This window comes from Nyctibius grandis, chromosome 8 (assembly GCF_013368605.1).
Source record: "Nyctibius grandis isolate bNycGra1 chromosome 8, bNycGra1.pri, whole genome shotgun sequence".
NCBI lineage: Eukaryota > Metazoa > Chordata > Aves > Nyctibiiformes > Nyctibiidae > Nyctibius > Nyctibius grandis.
This window is the reverse complement of record NC_090665.1, coordinates 9759284-9777141: the sequence shown is the minus strand read 5'-3', so window position 1 is coordinate 9777141 and position 17858 is coordinate 9759284. Positions and strand designations below refer to the sequence as shown.

Genomic DNA, 17858 nt, shown 5'->3' with positions numbered 1-17858 from the left:
ATGAAACCTTTCATTGTACTAGCACTCTGCTGTAGTTTTTTCTCTAGCAGAGCCACCCCTCTTCCATTTGAGTTTTTGGACTGTGATGACCCTGATGTCTTTAAAGCTGTCGACACAGCACTGAAGAAATACAATGGAGACACTGCAACTGGTAATCAATTTGCTCTATACATGGTGACAGAAGCCAAGAGAACTGTAAGTAGACTTTGCAAAAAAAAAAAAAAAATATGGAATTTTTTCTGCACTCTGAATCAGATTATCTCCATCTTGTTCATGAGAGAGCAAGCATGACCGCAAAGTGTCTTCCAAAAACGTTTTAAAAAATCAAAGAAATGACTTGCACAGTAAGATACTCATTACCATGACAAGCAGGGATGTATATTACGTTCTTATCAACAGAACTATGTGTGCTGGTGAATTGCTTATTAATGCAAGGACTAAAGAACAGAAAATTTCTATCACTAATACAATTTATCTCACTACTCCACTCTCTTTTCTCCTCTCTCTGTTGGGAATTCTACCCCTTTCCATCATTAGTAAGGTTTTCAGAACAATGGCAAACACACACTTACTAAAATTCTGAATATTATCTTGACTTGGGAAGAGCTGTAAGCTAAGAAAAAGAATGACCTGATAAAATTTGGCAATACTCTGAAAAACTTGTTTGTGAATATTATTTGATTGACACTAGTCCTGAGTCACAGATCTATCTAACAGCACTAGGTGGTATTTTAGTCAAATAGGGTGACAGCTAAAATTACAGAAGGAAAAAAAGAATGAAACATGATCCTTTGTCTGGAGTCCTTCTGTATAGTGTTAATCTAACAAAAGAGTATTTACCTCTGAGAGGCACACAAAGATGATATTACCATAATAATGACAAGCATTACTTTACTTGAAAACATTAGCATTTTTTTCTACTGGATTGGATTTTCAGATGTAAAACACAAGAAACCCAGTGTCAGAGAGAATATTTTGCACTCCAAAATCACAAGACACTTTTACCCAGATAGAAATTGACCTCAGAAAGGGGACATGAATTGCTAAATGCCTTACAGTAAACTACCCACTTCTCTGGCACCTACCCTCTGGTTTCCCTTTTATCAAACTGGGGAGATTTTAGCATGTAGTGACAAAGACTAAAATCTAGTAAACCCTTTATACAATTAATATTGAACAAATGAATAGTCCCATTGTCTTCACTGAACTACACACATCACTAACAATAGCCAAATGCAAACATCTTTATATCAGAGCTGTAACACCACCTTCCTTTTGATCATGTTCCCAAAGGACAGATATTAGTTTCAGTATTTTATCTTAAACAATGTTCTTTCTTTAAGAATGCATATTTATTGCAATTATTATTCATCTTTCCTTCTCTAGATATCCATCTTTCCTTTTCTTAAAAGATCTGAGATGGAAATCAGTTGTTACTTTGAATCATGATCTGACTATGATGTTAAGTAAGAAACAGGAAAGGAATCTGCAACAGAGATTTCCTCATATTTGATTTTCTTTTTCTGAAAAGAGTATAGATTTTACTCATCACTAGTCTCACAATGTTGAATGCATTAATTAAATAGCTGGTTATTACATATTCATGTACATTCATTATTGATAAGGTAATAAAACATAAAAGCTGACTGGTGAAAAACTGAACCTGCCCCAGTTAAAGGCATAGCTGTTCATAATAATAATAATGAAATAAACCAACAGCAAATAACATACAGAAACAATGTCTTTTCTCACGTATTTTGTTTACTACTGAGCTGATTTATTGCAGATTTAGAACACTGTAACAGAGAACAGAATTTGCCTCTTTTTAAGTCCACATCCCAGATCATATAATCTGATGCAGCTCCATAAATGTCAGTTTATACCTGCTGAGGATTAAGTCCATTATATTTTTAGAGACCCCTGTTTTACAACCTGCAACCATTATATCAGGTACCTCTACATCTCTTGTAGTTGTAGCAGTACACAACAGGAATTGAGAGAAGACAGAATATAATTCTGTGTCTACACCAGTGTAAATCCAGTATATTCCACCCATGTCAGCTCAGCTTCACTTTCTTGGTACTGCTGAGGCAAGAATTATCTAATTCTCCCAGCAGTATCATTTGAGGATAACCAGTGTTAAAGTACAGCAGCTGCCCATGTTTGTATTTGAAAAGGCACATCGGCAGAGCATTTTTAGTGGCTGTAAAAGATGAGTAACTTCTGAGTTTATATCTCCTCTAAAGGATGAAGCACAAACCTCGCAGTGCATTGTTACCTGTAGGCACAGGCTCACTGCTCAGCTTATGGAAAGGACAAAATGCCCCCTACTGATTTACCAGCATCAGACCCACTTCCACTGGCGTGGCCAAACTTTGCTTAATACTTTGTATTTCATCTTATGGGATTCCTGAGGCCACTCTCACAAGCAGCTCAGCCTTTAGTGCCTACAGGAAAACTGCAGGCACTGCCAAAGGCTGTCTCCAGAGCACGTGCCCTCCTTGCCTCTTGTCCCCGAGCAGGCAGGGCAGCTGCAGTGCCCCATCACCACAGAATAAAGGCAGCGTGGGCACTGCCGGGCTGCCTGAGGGTTGCTGGCTGCTGCTGCTGTGCTGCCCGTAGAGTTGTACAGAAGGAAAGTAGACAGATCTGGGAGGAGGCCAAGAGTGAGAGTGAGGAGTCAGGCAGGAGCACAGTCCAAGCTGGTAATTAGGCTAACTATTCAAGCAGCAACCCAAATTTGCTTATTTGGAGTACATTTCAATATGGGTATAAAACCTAACCACTTCTTCCTGGTTTTAAACCCCTTGGTACTACAAGTTAAAATGAAGGTAGTTGAGCATACCATATCTATTTTATCAACGTATTGTAATCGTAGGCAAGGGCTCAGTAATCTAATTAGATAAGTTAATTATTGAACTACCAAGATTTGGGACACCTTGCATGGAGATCAGCAGCTAATCTGAAACCATCCTATAAAATATCAGGTAACCAATGGATAGTATTTACCTTTCGAAGCTCCTATCTTTTCACTTGATTTATCACTATGCAAATGATGACATGCATATTGTTTTTATCCAGGCAGGTCCTGACACACAATTCTATGTGAAATATCGAATACGAGAGACCACTTGTGCCACTGAGGAAAACAAACTCTGGCAAGACTGTGATTACAAAGTAACTGCAGGGGCTGTAAGTATCTGTCCTCTTTAAAAGTTCTCTTTACAGAAACATCAGCGTAAGGACTAGAACTGCATATTTTCACCTGGGTAAAATACAGTAGAGAATGTAATGTTTTAACTGTGTTGCTTTTGAGAGCTTATAGGACTAAAGTGCAGTACAGAACTGTTTACAACTCTAAAGTTAACCATTATAATCGTGAGTTTACCATTATAATCCTGAATATGTGCAGAAAGGAACATTTCAGCACTTCATTTTGAAGGTTCACGATAAATTCAACATAAGATTCATGCACTGTGAGAGTGTTGAGGGCTGTAAAACTTTCTATTAATTATGTATAATGGAAACTTGCACAACCAAATTGACTTCAGATCTGCACCAACAAAAGTACTGACATGGAATCCACCATGGCAGAAAATTTAGCAGAGCGCTTTTTTAGCAGTGCAAAGCACGTCTGGCTCATGCTACTAGAGAGCACCTAGAGGAGGTTCAGCTGGGGCACACACAGCGTGCAGGAACACTGCACACTTCCAGTGGAAGTCACTGTCATTTCACACAGTACACAATGCAAAGAAAGGGATGATGGTGGTAATATCATTTGAATCAATGTGAAATGCCCTGGTCATTGCTGCATATCTTGTACTAGCAGAGAGGAAATCAGACAAATACACAATTTACACAGACTTTATGAAGATGTGTTCATTTCCATTGTTCTGACTGTAAATTCTTTAATTACTACGCATCAATCATCACACAAAGCAATCTTTCAAATTATCTGCTCAGTTCATCCCCTACTCTCCTCACAATCAACAAAACTGCTCCTTTTGCAGTAACAAAACAGCAAATTAGACATTACTGCAAACGTACATATGAACTTGTTCCCCAAACTCAATTTGCAACTGTCAACTTTGTTCAATAGCTAGAGGAATATATAGCACTTTATTTTTCTTCAGCAAGTTTAAGACAAAAGTTGTCATATGTTTTTGCAGAAAACAGGAGAATGCACAGCTCAAGTTCACATGAATAATGCTGAAAAAACAAGTAATGTTTCCCAAGATTGCAAAATTTTCCCAGGTATGTAACTGTTTGGGGCAGCATTCAACGAGTACGTTGACAAATAAGAATGAGGAAAATACAATACTGAGACTTTCAGGTAATTCTAAAGGTAGGAGCTCCTTATCATTCTATTCAGACATTTATAAATAATCTTCCATAAGCAACTACATGTTACAGATAAAATTTCACTTCACTGTCATACACATATAGGCTAAGTCAGTGAAGCACCAGTAGTTTCTGTGCAGGGTAATGAAAACCAGCACACGTGTGTAGTAAGTTTCTTCAAACACTGAAATTATACAAGTTAAAGTGAATTTGCTTAAGACCTAAAGCATATCAGTAACTTAGAGACTGGATACAACTTGTCACACTTTAATTTTCTGTCCTTACTTATTCAAGTATAAAATTGTGCCAGAAATTATTAGAAAAAAACTTTATATGACAAAATGGTTCCTTAATTTTCTCCAAACTAAAAATGACTACATTATTTCTGTTACAGTTTACCAAAACAAATATTTACTCCAACCAAAAAAAGAACAAAAAAAAATTTCATTTACAAAATGAAAATCTAGCAGTGATGTAATTACGTAAGAGAGACTGTGATATCTTTTAGACCTTAACAATAAACAGTACTACATTTCTTGCCTGTAAGACATTCATATATGACTGTTATGTTCACATAGTAATTTCCTTTATTAGAAAGAGATCACATCATTTTAAAGCTTTGCAACTGATATCTCTATGTGCGTATGCCTAGTGTTCATGTAAGACATATCCAACATAGTTTTAAAATATCCGTCTAACTGGTAGCAGGGAGTGAAGTGCATATTAACTACAAAAATATTTACCATGATTTCTGAGATGTTTGGCAGCTTGTCTTTGCTTTTTGTTGCTAGTTATCTTGTTTAAAGCTTAAATGGCTATACCTACAGCCAGTGTCCTTCTACACACAAACTCCATGTTCTGCTACTGCAAATACCGGTTGGTTTAGACACATTTGTAGGGCAATGGTGACATCTAGTTGCCAGTAAAAGGTGTGTGAATCGCACAGAGAACCTATGGGAAACTTGCATTAGAATCTTTGCTTAGAAAGAAAAAAAAAACACATAAATGAATCATGTATTCAGCTGAAGCAGCTCATCTCTTCTTACCAAGTTATAGCAACTCTGAAAAAAGAATACACATTTATTCAGCACTTATGAAAATGCTGAGATTATAGTTGGTTTAGAACAGGGTGTACTGTGTTGTTTCATTATCTCCTTTGTGATTACTCCCTGAAAACATGGTCACATTTTCCTGTAGCATATATATTTGTCGTTAGTGAATCAAAATAAGTGATGTTAGAAATATGAAGGGTCAGACTTTGTTCAAATACCCCTTGGAGAGCTAAGACTAAACAGTATTGCTTGCACTGAGATGTTCCAAATGTAAGACGAGCCAAATCAAATCCAAAGGATTCAAACAGAAAGAGTGAAACAACAGACCCTAACTGGTGAGGGATAGCCCCACCATGTTAGGTACCCTACTGCTCAGCCTTCTTGGTGGAACAGTTTGATCATACTGACCCTGGCCTGGTTTCCTGGCTGATGCAAGCTGGCGTAACTCCATTAAAGCCAGTTTATGCCAGGTGAGGATCAGGCACACAAATTTTGCTTCAATTCCACAGAGACCACATATTGTCCCGCTTTCATTCTCAAGCTCACTGAATCATGAAATTAATTTATGAACTGAACTATAAAATTAATTTATGAAAATCCAATCCATGATTACTAGGAAGGAAAGAGAGTTAATAGGATTAGTAGTAGGAAACAGAAGTTTGAGCATCCCCGTCAAGCTCGCCTATCCACAGCCAATCCAGTTGGTTAAGCCTGAAGGTAACACCAAGTGGTAACTGGCAGCCACAGTGACTAGGAGGGGGAGTTCAAACCACAGCAGTAGAATAGCACAAGAACAGCCCCTAAGGAGCTCAGAGTCAGAGCAGCTCGCGTGGGTGAGCCAAAACACTCCGGCCAAAGTCCCCATCCTGAAACATGGTGAGGACAGTAAGCAGCTGCGCACAGTGGGTGAGCTTTGAAGAATCCAAAGAACATCTCTAGTTGTAGTCTCCAGTGGTTCTTCCCTTGCTGAATGAGGGGTGACCCTTCCTTAATGGAGTCAACACTACATGCAAGGTTTTTCAGAGATTCAGTGACTCCTGAACTCTCACTCCTCTGAATGAAGTTCACTGCTGAAACCATGCCTGGATCCTAATGTCATGGGTGGTCCCTACCACCACAAACCAAAGCATGTTTCTAAATACCGTGAATGTCTTTGCAGGTCCTGAAACTGAAATGTGGGTTTAGCTGATCACTGCAATTAAAAGCAGGAAATGTTCTTGCTCATTGAACCTTTTCTCTCATTTCCAGATAGGAAAAGTTAAAACTGAGGCTGTTTTACATGAAGCCCTATATTTTTTGATTTGTTTCTTTTCCAGCTACACCAAAGGTAACACTTGCTGAGGCTACATGTCTTGGATGCTTTCATCCTATATCAAGTGACAGTTCAGAAGTGTCAGAAATTCTGAAACAAGCCATTCAAAAGTTTAACAGGCACAGTGCTGAACCCGCCCTTTTTAAGCTTGTGGAAATAAAAGAAGCTCAAAGACAGGTTTGTGTATGATTTTTCTCTAAACTTCACCAAAAAAAAAAACAAACCAGGGACCTTGGTTGTTTTATGTACACGTTTCTGATTTTAAGGCAGCTTATATTTCATAATAAAAGCACACGAAATGCATACAGAGTGAGGACCCTGTAAATAATTCTCTTAATTTATAAGGAATCATAAATGGTTACCTACTGGATTTTCAGAGCTGTCAACTTTACAAAGTGATATTTTTCCTTTATCAGCAGTTGCATCTAGCCAGTTTCTTTGCATTCAGTGCTGACACAGGCATCTTGTGTCATCTCAGATGCTCTCGGGTATTCTACTTGGCGTCTCCCTGAAGTTTCAGCAGGAGCAGATCTCTCCTAGGTTCTGTGCCAAAACTGCCAGCCTGCACAGATGTCTCATATACTCTACAGCCTCTCAAACAGCAGCAGGCACCTATGTTTTTGCAATGCAATAGGACCTATATGCACACAGGAATACCTGCTTTGCAACAAATGACTGCTCAGGTCACAGAAATTCCGTGTCATCTGCTATTCCATGCAACAATTATTTCCCTGTGAAAGGCTCTCCTATGGATTGGTGTGATGTTGCAAGAAAGTAAAGTTTCTTATTTGGTTTTTAGCTAGTACATAACCCGACACCAAATAGAGATGCTTTTCTTTGAATGTGTATGTATTTACTTAGCCAAAAAGCATCTTCTGGTCTCATGTCAATTTGACCCATGATTTAATTCAGACTGTCCTCTTTCTATTTACTGATGGCAATGATCCTCTTAGCTGAAAGGCAAGCTTGCACCACATTTAAGCCACATGACAAAATGTCACAGACAGAGTGCAATCCAGCAGCTGGAAAGAGAACCATCCTGCCACTTCCGGCCAACAGAGACTGGTCAGGGCCTTCCACTTTAACTGATTTGGGATGGAAAGTTCCTATATTTGATTCTTGTTTCCTCTTTTTAATCCAATGTTACCTGACCCAACACTATGACATGGAGAGATTTCATGGGTGAGAAGGAGCAGCCACAGTGAGTAAAACTTAACTGCTTCCTGGAGAGAAAATGAAAAAAAGGGTCACAAATCTGGACAAAACAACGAGCAGGGGAAGGTAAAGCCCAAAGCAGACAATTATAGGTAGATGATAAATTCAGGACACTTGATAACAAATGATGCCAGCAGTATAAAGTTACATTATTTAGATACTGTTTTACTACTTCCCACGCTCAGGAACATAGGACTTGCCAAGCTGTATTAGTGTAGTCATCTATCTAGACCAGCTTCCTGTCACTGGGAGGAGTAAGCAACAGATACTTCGGAGGAAAGTGCAAGAAACCAAGAATGATGAGGTTGCAGGCTTGACAGGAGAAGTGGAACCCAAACACGAAGTGTACTTCTAATCTATGCATGATTTATTTTACTTTTTGTATCACAAGCACAAGAGTTTTTTTGTTGTCCATGAATACTCTATGGCTCAATGACTGCAAAGTGATTTGATGGATGGAAGGCACTAGAAGAGTACTTTTGCTTGCTTTGCTAATCACATTTAATAGTTTAACTTCCAAGTTTGTGTTGGTTTATGTAAGGTATCTCCTAAATATCTGTTCCAGGTGGTAGCTGGATGGAATTACATAATTAAATATGAAATCGAGGAGACTAATTGCTCCAAAGACCAATTTCAAGATTTAACTCCAGAATGCAAAACCACTTCTAGAGGTGTAAGTAATCTTCAAAATCTGTTTATCAAGAAAATATCATATTAGCAAATAATCATTGAGATCTGACTCAAGAAAATAATGATATTATTCTTGCTTCACTTTGTGAATGAAGTTTAAATCTAGGCTTATAGATAACCGTCTATTTATGCAATTAGAAAACCCAAGTCTTCTCCTGAATCAGTGACTAAGATGAGCACTGAAATGTTTACAGATTACTCTATAGAATCTAAACAGTCTCACCCAAGCAATAAATCCCTTGAGAAGTTCCTATCTAGATATTCAAGGAGTTACTCAGGTACAACCCAAAAAGCAATAATTAAAATCAGCACTGTTTTTCCAGCTTAAGACATATTTTCTAAGAAAAGTAAGTAGCTAAATTATTACTTAACCTCTACTACAGTCCAAATAGAGAGCTTCAAGAGAAATTTATTATCAAACATACATACTCTAGCTAAACAGTGCTGCAAAACCAGGTTACTTCCTCAGCTTCTCTGACCTGGAACAGAATTAACTGTACCAAAACCAGAGGGTTGCTCTCTCAACCAGCCTCCCTGAAGCAGCTCACCAGGGGGCCAGACAAATGCTTCTGCAAATATAAGGTAGAGGGCAGGAATGTAGAGTCATAATGAACAGTGGTGGTGAATGAGAGGGGAGGGACCACAGAAGTCCTGACTCGCATCTGTTTCAGCTGTTGTGGAAGTGCACTGTTGAGTGTGACATTCAAGAGCCTCTCCTGTTTGAAAATTACTCCTTCGGTGCCTCAAGAGTGTTTCTGAATGTTTCAGAAGCATTGATCAAAAAAGGAAATAATGACAACACTGTGGTAAATAATAGGAGAGCGAGAAATCCGGCTAGCTGAAGCAAATCTCTCCATTACCCACACTTGCCCTTAAACCTTAATCTCATTCACATACTGCTTTGATCATGCAGGGTTTATGGGATTGGATCTTTTTCACTTACCCCCTGAACTGTTAAGCAGCCTTGCTAATAGATCATTGACAGATATTATTAGAATATGATGTTTCAAGAATATTCCATACCTTGGAATGATCAAATTCCATGGAAGTTGTTTCATACCTTTATTCAGCTCTGTACTACTCATTTTGAAATGGGAAGACCAGAATTGCACCCTGTATTCAACATGCATGTGAACCACAGAGCTATAGTGAGGCATAATGTTATTCTCTCTAACTTGGATAATAAGTCTTGACAGTATTTTTTTATTATTTTTTCTAAACCACTTCTAAGCAGATTCTTTTATGGATGACATTTTCAAGTATCTGTCATAGCCCTAAAATGTTGATCTTGAATTGTAACAGTCTTCCATCTTCTTCTACAGCGATTAGTTTCCTTTAGAGTCTTTGATAAGGGACTTCACTGAAACTTTTTTGAAAATCTATGCGTACTTTATCAACAGGTCTCCTTACACACTTCTGTTGAAGGACTTTGACAAACCTGCAAAATACGACTTCTGTTTACAACAAAAACCCCCGTCTCTCCTTGATGTATTCATGCCCCCTAGTTCTTTCCTTATTACCCTTTCCAATCACTTGAATGGCACAGACATTTTTATGGGTCTATAACCTTTTTAAAACAGAACAGGATCAACATCTGCTTTCTTCCAACACTAAGATATTAAGGAAATTTTAAGCAAGTCATCTACCACAGTTCCTTTAGAACATCTGAGTAAATACAAGAAACGCGGTAATGTTTGATTTGTTAATTGTGTAATCTTTGTTTTGGTCTTTACAGTTTGAGACAGAAATTCCAGTGAGTTCTCCATAAAATAGGATTCTGGCTTGTAAACCTCCCCATTTCCTTCTGTAATGAACATATACAAATAGTTCATTTAGCTTCTCTTTTATGGTTTATTTTCTCTGAGTGGTCCTTTTGAACCCTGATCATTTATTGGCTCTGCAGACTTTCTGTCAGGCTTCTTGCTCCCAGTATATTGAAGGAAGGAAGGAATTATTAGTAGGATGCTTGACTTATTCTTAGCAGGAAGGTATTAGGATGTGAGCTTGTTCATTATTTCTAAATAATAAGGACCTGTTTTGGGTTTTTCACTCCAGCGTGTAGGTAAATGTGATGCCAAAGCATATGAAAATATTCACGCGGAGATCGTAGATATTGCAAGCCAGTGCAAGCTTCCAGGTATGTCATAGGCACTATCTATTTTAAAAGTTCTGCAATTTTCAATGCTTTTTTACAATTGTAAAAAGACAAAATAAAAATGCAAGAGATGAAAACAGATAATAACAAGAGAAAGTAATTCTTCTGGAACCAAAAAAAGCACTGCCTCTTAATGAAATATTACCACAGATTTTTTTCACTTTCTACAAGTATTTCATATGCAGCTGAAAGTTACGTTTTATCATTTGTGTACTGCTCTGTTGTTATGACATGGAGCTGCTTGCAGACTCTCATTTGGAGATTAACAGATACAAACTCAAAGAGTATAAGTGTCCTAGAAAAATTGACTCCCTTTCCACCACAATGACAAGCAAGTTAATATACCATTGTTTAAATAAGTAACTTATTCTAACTTTCCAAAGAGCTCCAATGTATTCTTTTGAAAGGCAAAGGAGCTGAGGACTTTAAGATTGTGTTCAAAATTGGTAATTCACCTATTGATACTATCATTGTTTATTTCATATTGCATGGCTACACTTACAGTTGGTATGTTAGAGCCTTTGTTTTCCCCCAGTAAATAAATTACTTAGAATTTGTAAGTTCATTACAGTCAAACTCCTGAATCATTTTCTTATTATTACTTTTTCCTCCAGTCATCTATTTGGACACAGATTGTCACAGCTCCAAGGCTTTAGAACAGGGAGTATAGTACTACTCCATGTAGTAAGTGCTGCATTCTCACCCATTCAGACTTGGTTTTGTTCAAGAAATTATAATGATAATCTTCAACACACCCATTCATTGCCAATAACATGCACCTCTTGTTTCACTTGATTCAGGTCCTTCCATATGTGTAGATGTTCCCTCTCTCTATTTGCTAGCTACCCACAACTAGTACACGCAATTCTTGTTCCTATGAGAAAACTGTTGTTAAGTGTCCAATGTGACACCAGGTGCTGATGCAGTGCTCTTTTTGATAACCAAGATATGATTATGCTGATCATATAAAACTCAAAAGATATTTTGGTTTCATTTGATAGACCCAAATACAAAGCGTTCCAGAAGATGGGGGTTTATAGCTAACTCTTTTTCACAGCCTTTTTCTACATTGCATCTTTTGTTCCTTAGATCTGAAATCTGTTGGTTTCTTTCAGCTGAAGACACAGTAATTCCTGCCACTAGCACTGGTTGTTTGAAGACTATCCCAAGAGACAGTCCAGAACTGAAGGAACTACTGAAGGTTTCCATGGAGAAGTATAATTCAGAGAGCAATGATGATTTCTACTATAAAGGTGGAGAAATAGAAGCAGCGACAGTTCAGGTTGGGATATACCACAGAGATGAGGAACAGACATGGCAGTGTTATTGGTCTGAGCTGAACGTTAGATAAAGTTTGTATTTAGATTTGAAATAATGTTTTTCTCTAAGTGTTGATACATGTGGTAACTGAAATATCCATGCAATTTCCTTGCAAAATTTTATCCACCTTGGCCTGCATTTAGAAGTGATTTAAAAATCTCCCATCTCTTGATTTTTTAATTTTTCTTAAAACAACATGATTTTAACAGCATGGGAAGAAGGTTGACTTTGGGTATCTGATTTCTGTATATCTACCCCACTTTTTACCAGCCTTTGTAACATACCTTAGATTTTTAAAGTAGAAAAGATCTATTAGACGAAAGCACCCACTTGATCCACCACACCAATACTCTGTATGTTATTTTAGGCACTGTCCACCCTACACTAGCAGTAAGCTCCAAGAAATGGGGCTTCCCAATTTCCCTTAGAAATCTGTTTATTTATACACTGATTCTGCTGCTAATAATACTCCAGCTAGATTCAGAAGAGAACATCTGTGCATAACTTAAGATACACAGATGAATACAACTGAATAAAGAACAAGGAATCAAGAGGATAATATTGGTTAGCATTTGCTTTTACCTTGTTTACTGTCCCAACATATCAAATAGAGGTTTAGGATAGAACTGAAAATAAGACAGTGGAATAGTTTAGAAAATACTTTGTCAACAACTTCTCCTGGACATGAGGGGTACCACTGGAGAAGGCACTAAAAGCACACCAGAGCTTTTCTGAATAGCTCACGTTTTCTCACAGATAGTATCTGCTGTTTCTTCCTTTAAACCTTTTTTTCTTCTTTCAAACTTTTTTCTTCTTTCTCACTTTTCATATCATGATTGATATTAGCATGCATACATTTTTCAAATAGACTTAAAAGAGACAGAATTTCATGTTTTGCCTTCTGTCTCTGAAGCAAGATATATTATTCTGGACTCTGTAAAAAATACTGAGAGAACTCGTACCAGGCACATTCTTGAACCCATGCAGTTTCTCTCCTTAATGCATTTGGCAAATACGTTCATTTTCAACTGAGCCTGTTCATCACACACTTCATTTTACTCACATTCCATTTTTCTTAAATCATATTTGGCTCTCTACAGTGGTGTCTCTAATGATTTCATTTGTTATTAATGAAATTACTACAGGCATCCAATAAAACAAAGCCAAAACTGTGGGCCTGATATTATTCTGACCTTTCTGTTTCCTTCAATTTCAATGCTGGCATTTTTGAGAATGGGAACTGGAGTAAATAAGTAAGTTGATTAGAAGCAGACAGATTTGCTGCCAAATATTTTAATATTGTTCTTAACATATGTTGTCCTAGTGGTCAGGACTTGTAGAATATAAGTAGTATAAGCATGTAGAAAAATGTCTTTCCTGTGAACCTTTTTCAATAAAATGCCTTTACCACAGAAAACCTTCTTGCTAATTTTTCAGGTGGTTGCAGGACAAAACTACCATTTAATATTTGCAGTCCAGAAGACAAACTGCTCAAAGAAAGAGTTTGAAAAACTTAATGAAGACTGTGAAGCCACATTAGACAGTGTAAGTAATGTTGTCAACTGTAATGTTCCTAATACACAAATTCATTTGCACCAGAAATTGTAAACACTTAAGTAAAATCACATCCTGAGTTCTATTACCTCTGTCGGTAAACTTTTGTTTCAGCAAGAAGGACACCTTTCACTGTTTGTAACCCAAGCCACTGACAATGGCAGTAAAACATGAAGCTTAAACTGAGTCACTCCAACTGCAGGACCAGTGCTCACTGCAAAGGGAAAGGAACTTTCTTCTGATAATAATGTATCAAAGAAAGGAGGGGAGGAGGCTGCCATGAAACGAAATAGCCGCAACACTCCTGACTCTGTGGACTTGCAGCTAAGGAAAACATGAGATTGGAGTGTTACTGGTGTGCAAAGGAATGACGTTTCTGGAGTGCGTGCTGCTGATACCGGGGAAATGTGTTCCAGACACTGGAAAGTAATGCTGATAGGGCCAGAAACCATTGGCAAGGCAGTTGGCTGGGAATGAGGGGCTTTATTTCCCCTCCCTTTTCCCACCGTATGAACAGTGCTTACCTGTGAGATATCAAAATTTGTTAGTGCAGCAGGCATTAAATAGGAAAAAAATGCCTTTCTATCTCACTTTCCCAATTTTTAGTAGGAGAATTACCATCAACAAACAATATTCATTAGGAATATCATGAAGATTAAATAGTTAGTGCTCCAAAAGTGCTGGAGAGGAAAAATCGAATTTTTCAAGATCCAATCTCCAATCCAAAGTTGAATTAAAGTGTTCACATAGGCATACTATAACCTTAAAAACTAAGCAGTGATGTGTCCCAATACAGAAGTCTCCATCACTAAGATAGATTTCATAGATATTTGGGTAAAGTTCCAAGTATATTTGTATTTAAAAGTATTATTTAAAAAATCATAATTTTTTTTCATGTACAACTCTCTTCCCTTGTATCTGATGTTTTGTTGCCTTAACGTGTTGATTTTTCTTTTGTCAACAGGCACCATTGCGATGTGAAGCACAAATTCATGTGATCCCATGGGAGAATAAAATCTTTCCCCAGGTTAACTGCTCTAAAGAACGGTCAATGGTATGATTCCTCTTCATTACCCATCATCATAAGTAGAGCGTAGAACAATGGCAGTCATTAAATTCTTTATCCATTCCAAATTATCACATATTTTGTACCAAAAATAAAGGAACACATAGTTCTTCTAACAACCTCGGTAATGCCACACTCCTCCCTCTCACCCCCTAACCTCAGCAACTTGTTACATCGAAGTCAGTTTCACCACAAGGTGAGACAGTGGATAACACAGTGATCACAGAAATACAAAGGCAACAGAGAACATTCTGCCTGTTGATTACTCCTTTGCATTATCAGTTAAGCTCTGAAGTGTCAAGCCCCATCAGCTCCTTCAAATTACTATTCATACTAGTTTTAAAAATTGAGACAAAAATGTATTTGCCAATGCAATAACTGTACCCCACAGATTTCAAAAGCATCTGCAAATCTTTTCATATTTAGGAGAGTAGCAGATCTCCTGCCATGAATTGTCAACCTCTGCTGGAAGATCTTTCAGTTTCCCTCCTGCCCAGCTCCACTATTAACTAGCCCTGAACCTGGGTCAGTTTGAAAATTTCAGAATGGAATATAAATTTTTTTTATTATCAGAACTTTTTTAGTTCTGATGATTGCAGGTTTTTCATTAAATGCCAGGACTCCCATGCTTCCCAATGTAGAAGAGAAGATACACTGAATAAAGTGAGATCAATTAACCTGCGTTCATAATAACTTCACTGTGCTCAGCACCTTCATAATACCTATTCATTCATTATGTATCAACTAGTAAATGTCTCTCCTCTTTGTTTTCACTACAATATTGTATTCACATCAACTTGCAAATTTAGCTCCATCCCAAACAACTCTGATTTGCAGCGAGATAATGATCAGACACTTTGTTGGACAGAAATGAAACCCATGTTGGACAGGGACTGTACACCATGCATTCAGTCTTTGTCTTCCAGTTGAACAGTGATGGGGAAATAGAGGTTACTCAGTTACAACTGAATGTTTCAAATTATTAGCTTTAACCTATATGTGTTATTTCTAAGCAGCCTTACGAAATGCATATGTCAAATCCAGAAACAAAAAATGGAATATTTACATTTCATATAACAAAACGATGCAGATCTTTTGTATATTCTTGTATTGAGACTACGCAGAGATGTGTTAGCCTTTAGCATGAATTGGTCTTATACATCAGAGCATTATACTCTAACAGGGACATTTAGTCCTAGAATCAACTGTATTGTTCATAAATTAAAACCAGTACACATTTTCCTATCTATAGTATCATTCCCATGTTAAACTGGCAGAATTTCAGTGATATATAAATTGTTCCTTTAACATATAACTGCTAAAATATTCCAGAGTTATTTGGGAGGATGTTTATGTTTCCATGCTTATCACAGGTAGAAAAGATTATTATTTAGTTTACTTTAAAAATCTGATAACATTTTTTTGCTAAATGACTCGTACTGCAACGAGCAAACTTCTGATTTTCCCAAATCTGAAACTATTGTTCATGTAACAAGTATTGCTATTATTGCAATGTTTTTTAGGCTGTATTTCTAAGAAGGCCTCCTGGATTCACACCTTTCCGAAGCTTTGCTGCGCTAGACCAGCCAAATGAAATTTCATGCTCTGATAAAAATGAAGAAGAAAAGCAAGGACCTGGCAAAGAAACGACAAAAGATGGTGGACAGGAACCAGAAGGTGAAGGTGAACCTAAGCGTAAACACGGGCATAAACACGGGCATAAACACGGGCATGGACATAAAAAGGATCATAAGTCTCACAAAAGGCATAGGCATGAAACTGTTTGTGGGCACAGAACTGGCCATGGGTGTGGGCATAAAAAGCACAGTAAAAATGGTAAACATAAACATCCAAACCCCAAATCTTCTGAGGAGTCCAATGAAAGGGTTTTTAATCAAAATGAAACCCTCCCATCATCCAGTGCTGAAACGGCATCAGAGCTAGTTAACCCAGGGGTTGCAAGAAAGGAAACCAGTACACCTGCAGAACCACTAATTCTTCCTGACACTTCTTTATTTAATGGGTTGCCAGATCGCCCAGAATCTCCTCTCCCCAGATGTCCAGGAAAACCATGGAAACAAATTATGGATCTTCCAGCTCCTTCTAGCTTTCCCAGAGAGTTCACAAATGAGGATCTCTTGCCTTCTGCAACAGAAAACATCAATCCAGCAACAGAAAACTCATCGCCTCCCCAAAACAAAGACCTTGATCTCGCAGATGCTTTACTATAATTCAGACATTGAAGGATCCTTTTCAGAAATTATACATAGAAAAATAAGAAAAATACTGCCTTTTGAAATTTATAAAATATGAAGAGGCAAAAGCTCCTATTCTTTTAGCTAAGATACTCAAGCAGGTCACCAGCACTTCTGCAGACCTAAGACCATATGGAAATACTCTGTATTTGCATATATTTGCAAAGATGTAAATCAGGCAATGGAACCAGTGATTCAGAACCAGTCTAGTACAGGGACCAGGCAAGTCAATAGCCTTCTGCTGCAGAAATTAAAATTGTATCTCATCTGCTTCAAGTTGCTGTAAGCACAAAGTGAATCCACTGCATCAAATCTCACTGTATCATGTTTAAAATAATGGCCCAAAGAATTTCACAGATTACATGAAGAATCTCAACCAAATATGAATAAGACAAAAGCAAGCCAATATAGAGCACAGATGCCTTTCTTAGATATCTGAAATAATATTTCACTAATTTACTGGAGTGAATCTTTTAAAGAACAAAATAAAATAAAGGAACATACTTTACCTGTCAATTTCTTTAAACAAATTAATATTACCACCAGTCTATCACTAGCAGGCTGTTCTGTTGAATGACATAACAGGGACAGCTGAGAGTATCCTACATAAAGCAGCTCTATTATTCCCTATGCGTATTATGTTAACTACACAGTTGATTTTCATATGGCAGAGGTGCACAAATATTACAGATCAGATGACAAAATTGCAAACACTTGAGTTAGTTACTTAAAATTTCTCTGCCTTCTTCCATTATTAGGTTGTGCGTAATTTGGAGACTGGACTGAATTTTCTATTCTGGGTATCTACAAAAGGTTGAGTTTTCAGTGGGATACATTAGCTGAAAAGCACCAAATATTTCTGGCAAATTAAAATATGTTTTCCCTCTGTATGCATCCG

At 37.5% G+C, this 17858-nt stretch overlaps 1 protein-coding gene across 1 annotated transcript; it reads left to right on the top strand.

Annotated features, from left to right (window-relative positions):
* Nucleotides 1-17002, top strand: KNG1 (kininogen 1). Its single transcript, XM_068406046.1, has 10 exons — nt 1-195; nt 3082-3192; nt 4170-4254; nt 6710-6882; nt 8486-8593; nt 10666-10747; nt 11881-12047; nt 13523-13630; nt 14604-14693; nt 16229-17002. The coding sequence occupies exons 1-10, from the start codon at nt 1-3 to the stop codon at nt 16934-16936; spliced, it is 1827 nt and encodes a 608-aa protein (XP_068262147.1). The 3' UTR covers nt 16937-17002.
* The last annotated feature ends 856 nt before the right edge of the window (nt 17003-17858 follow it).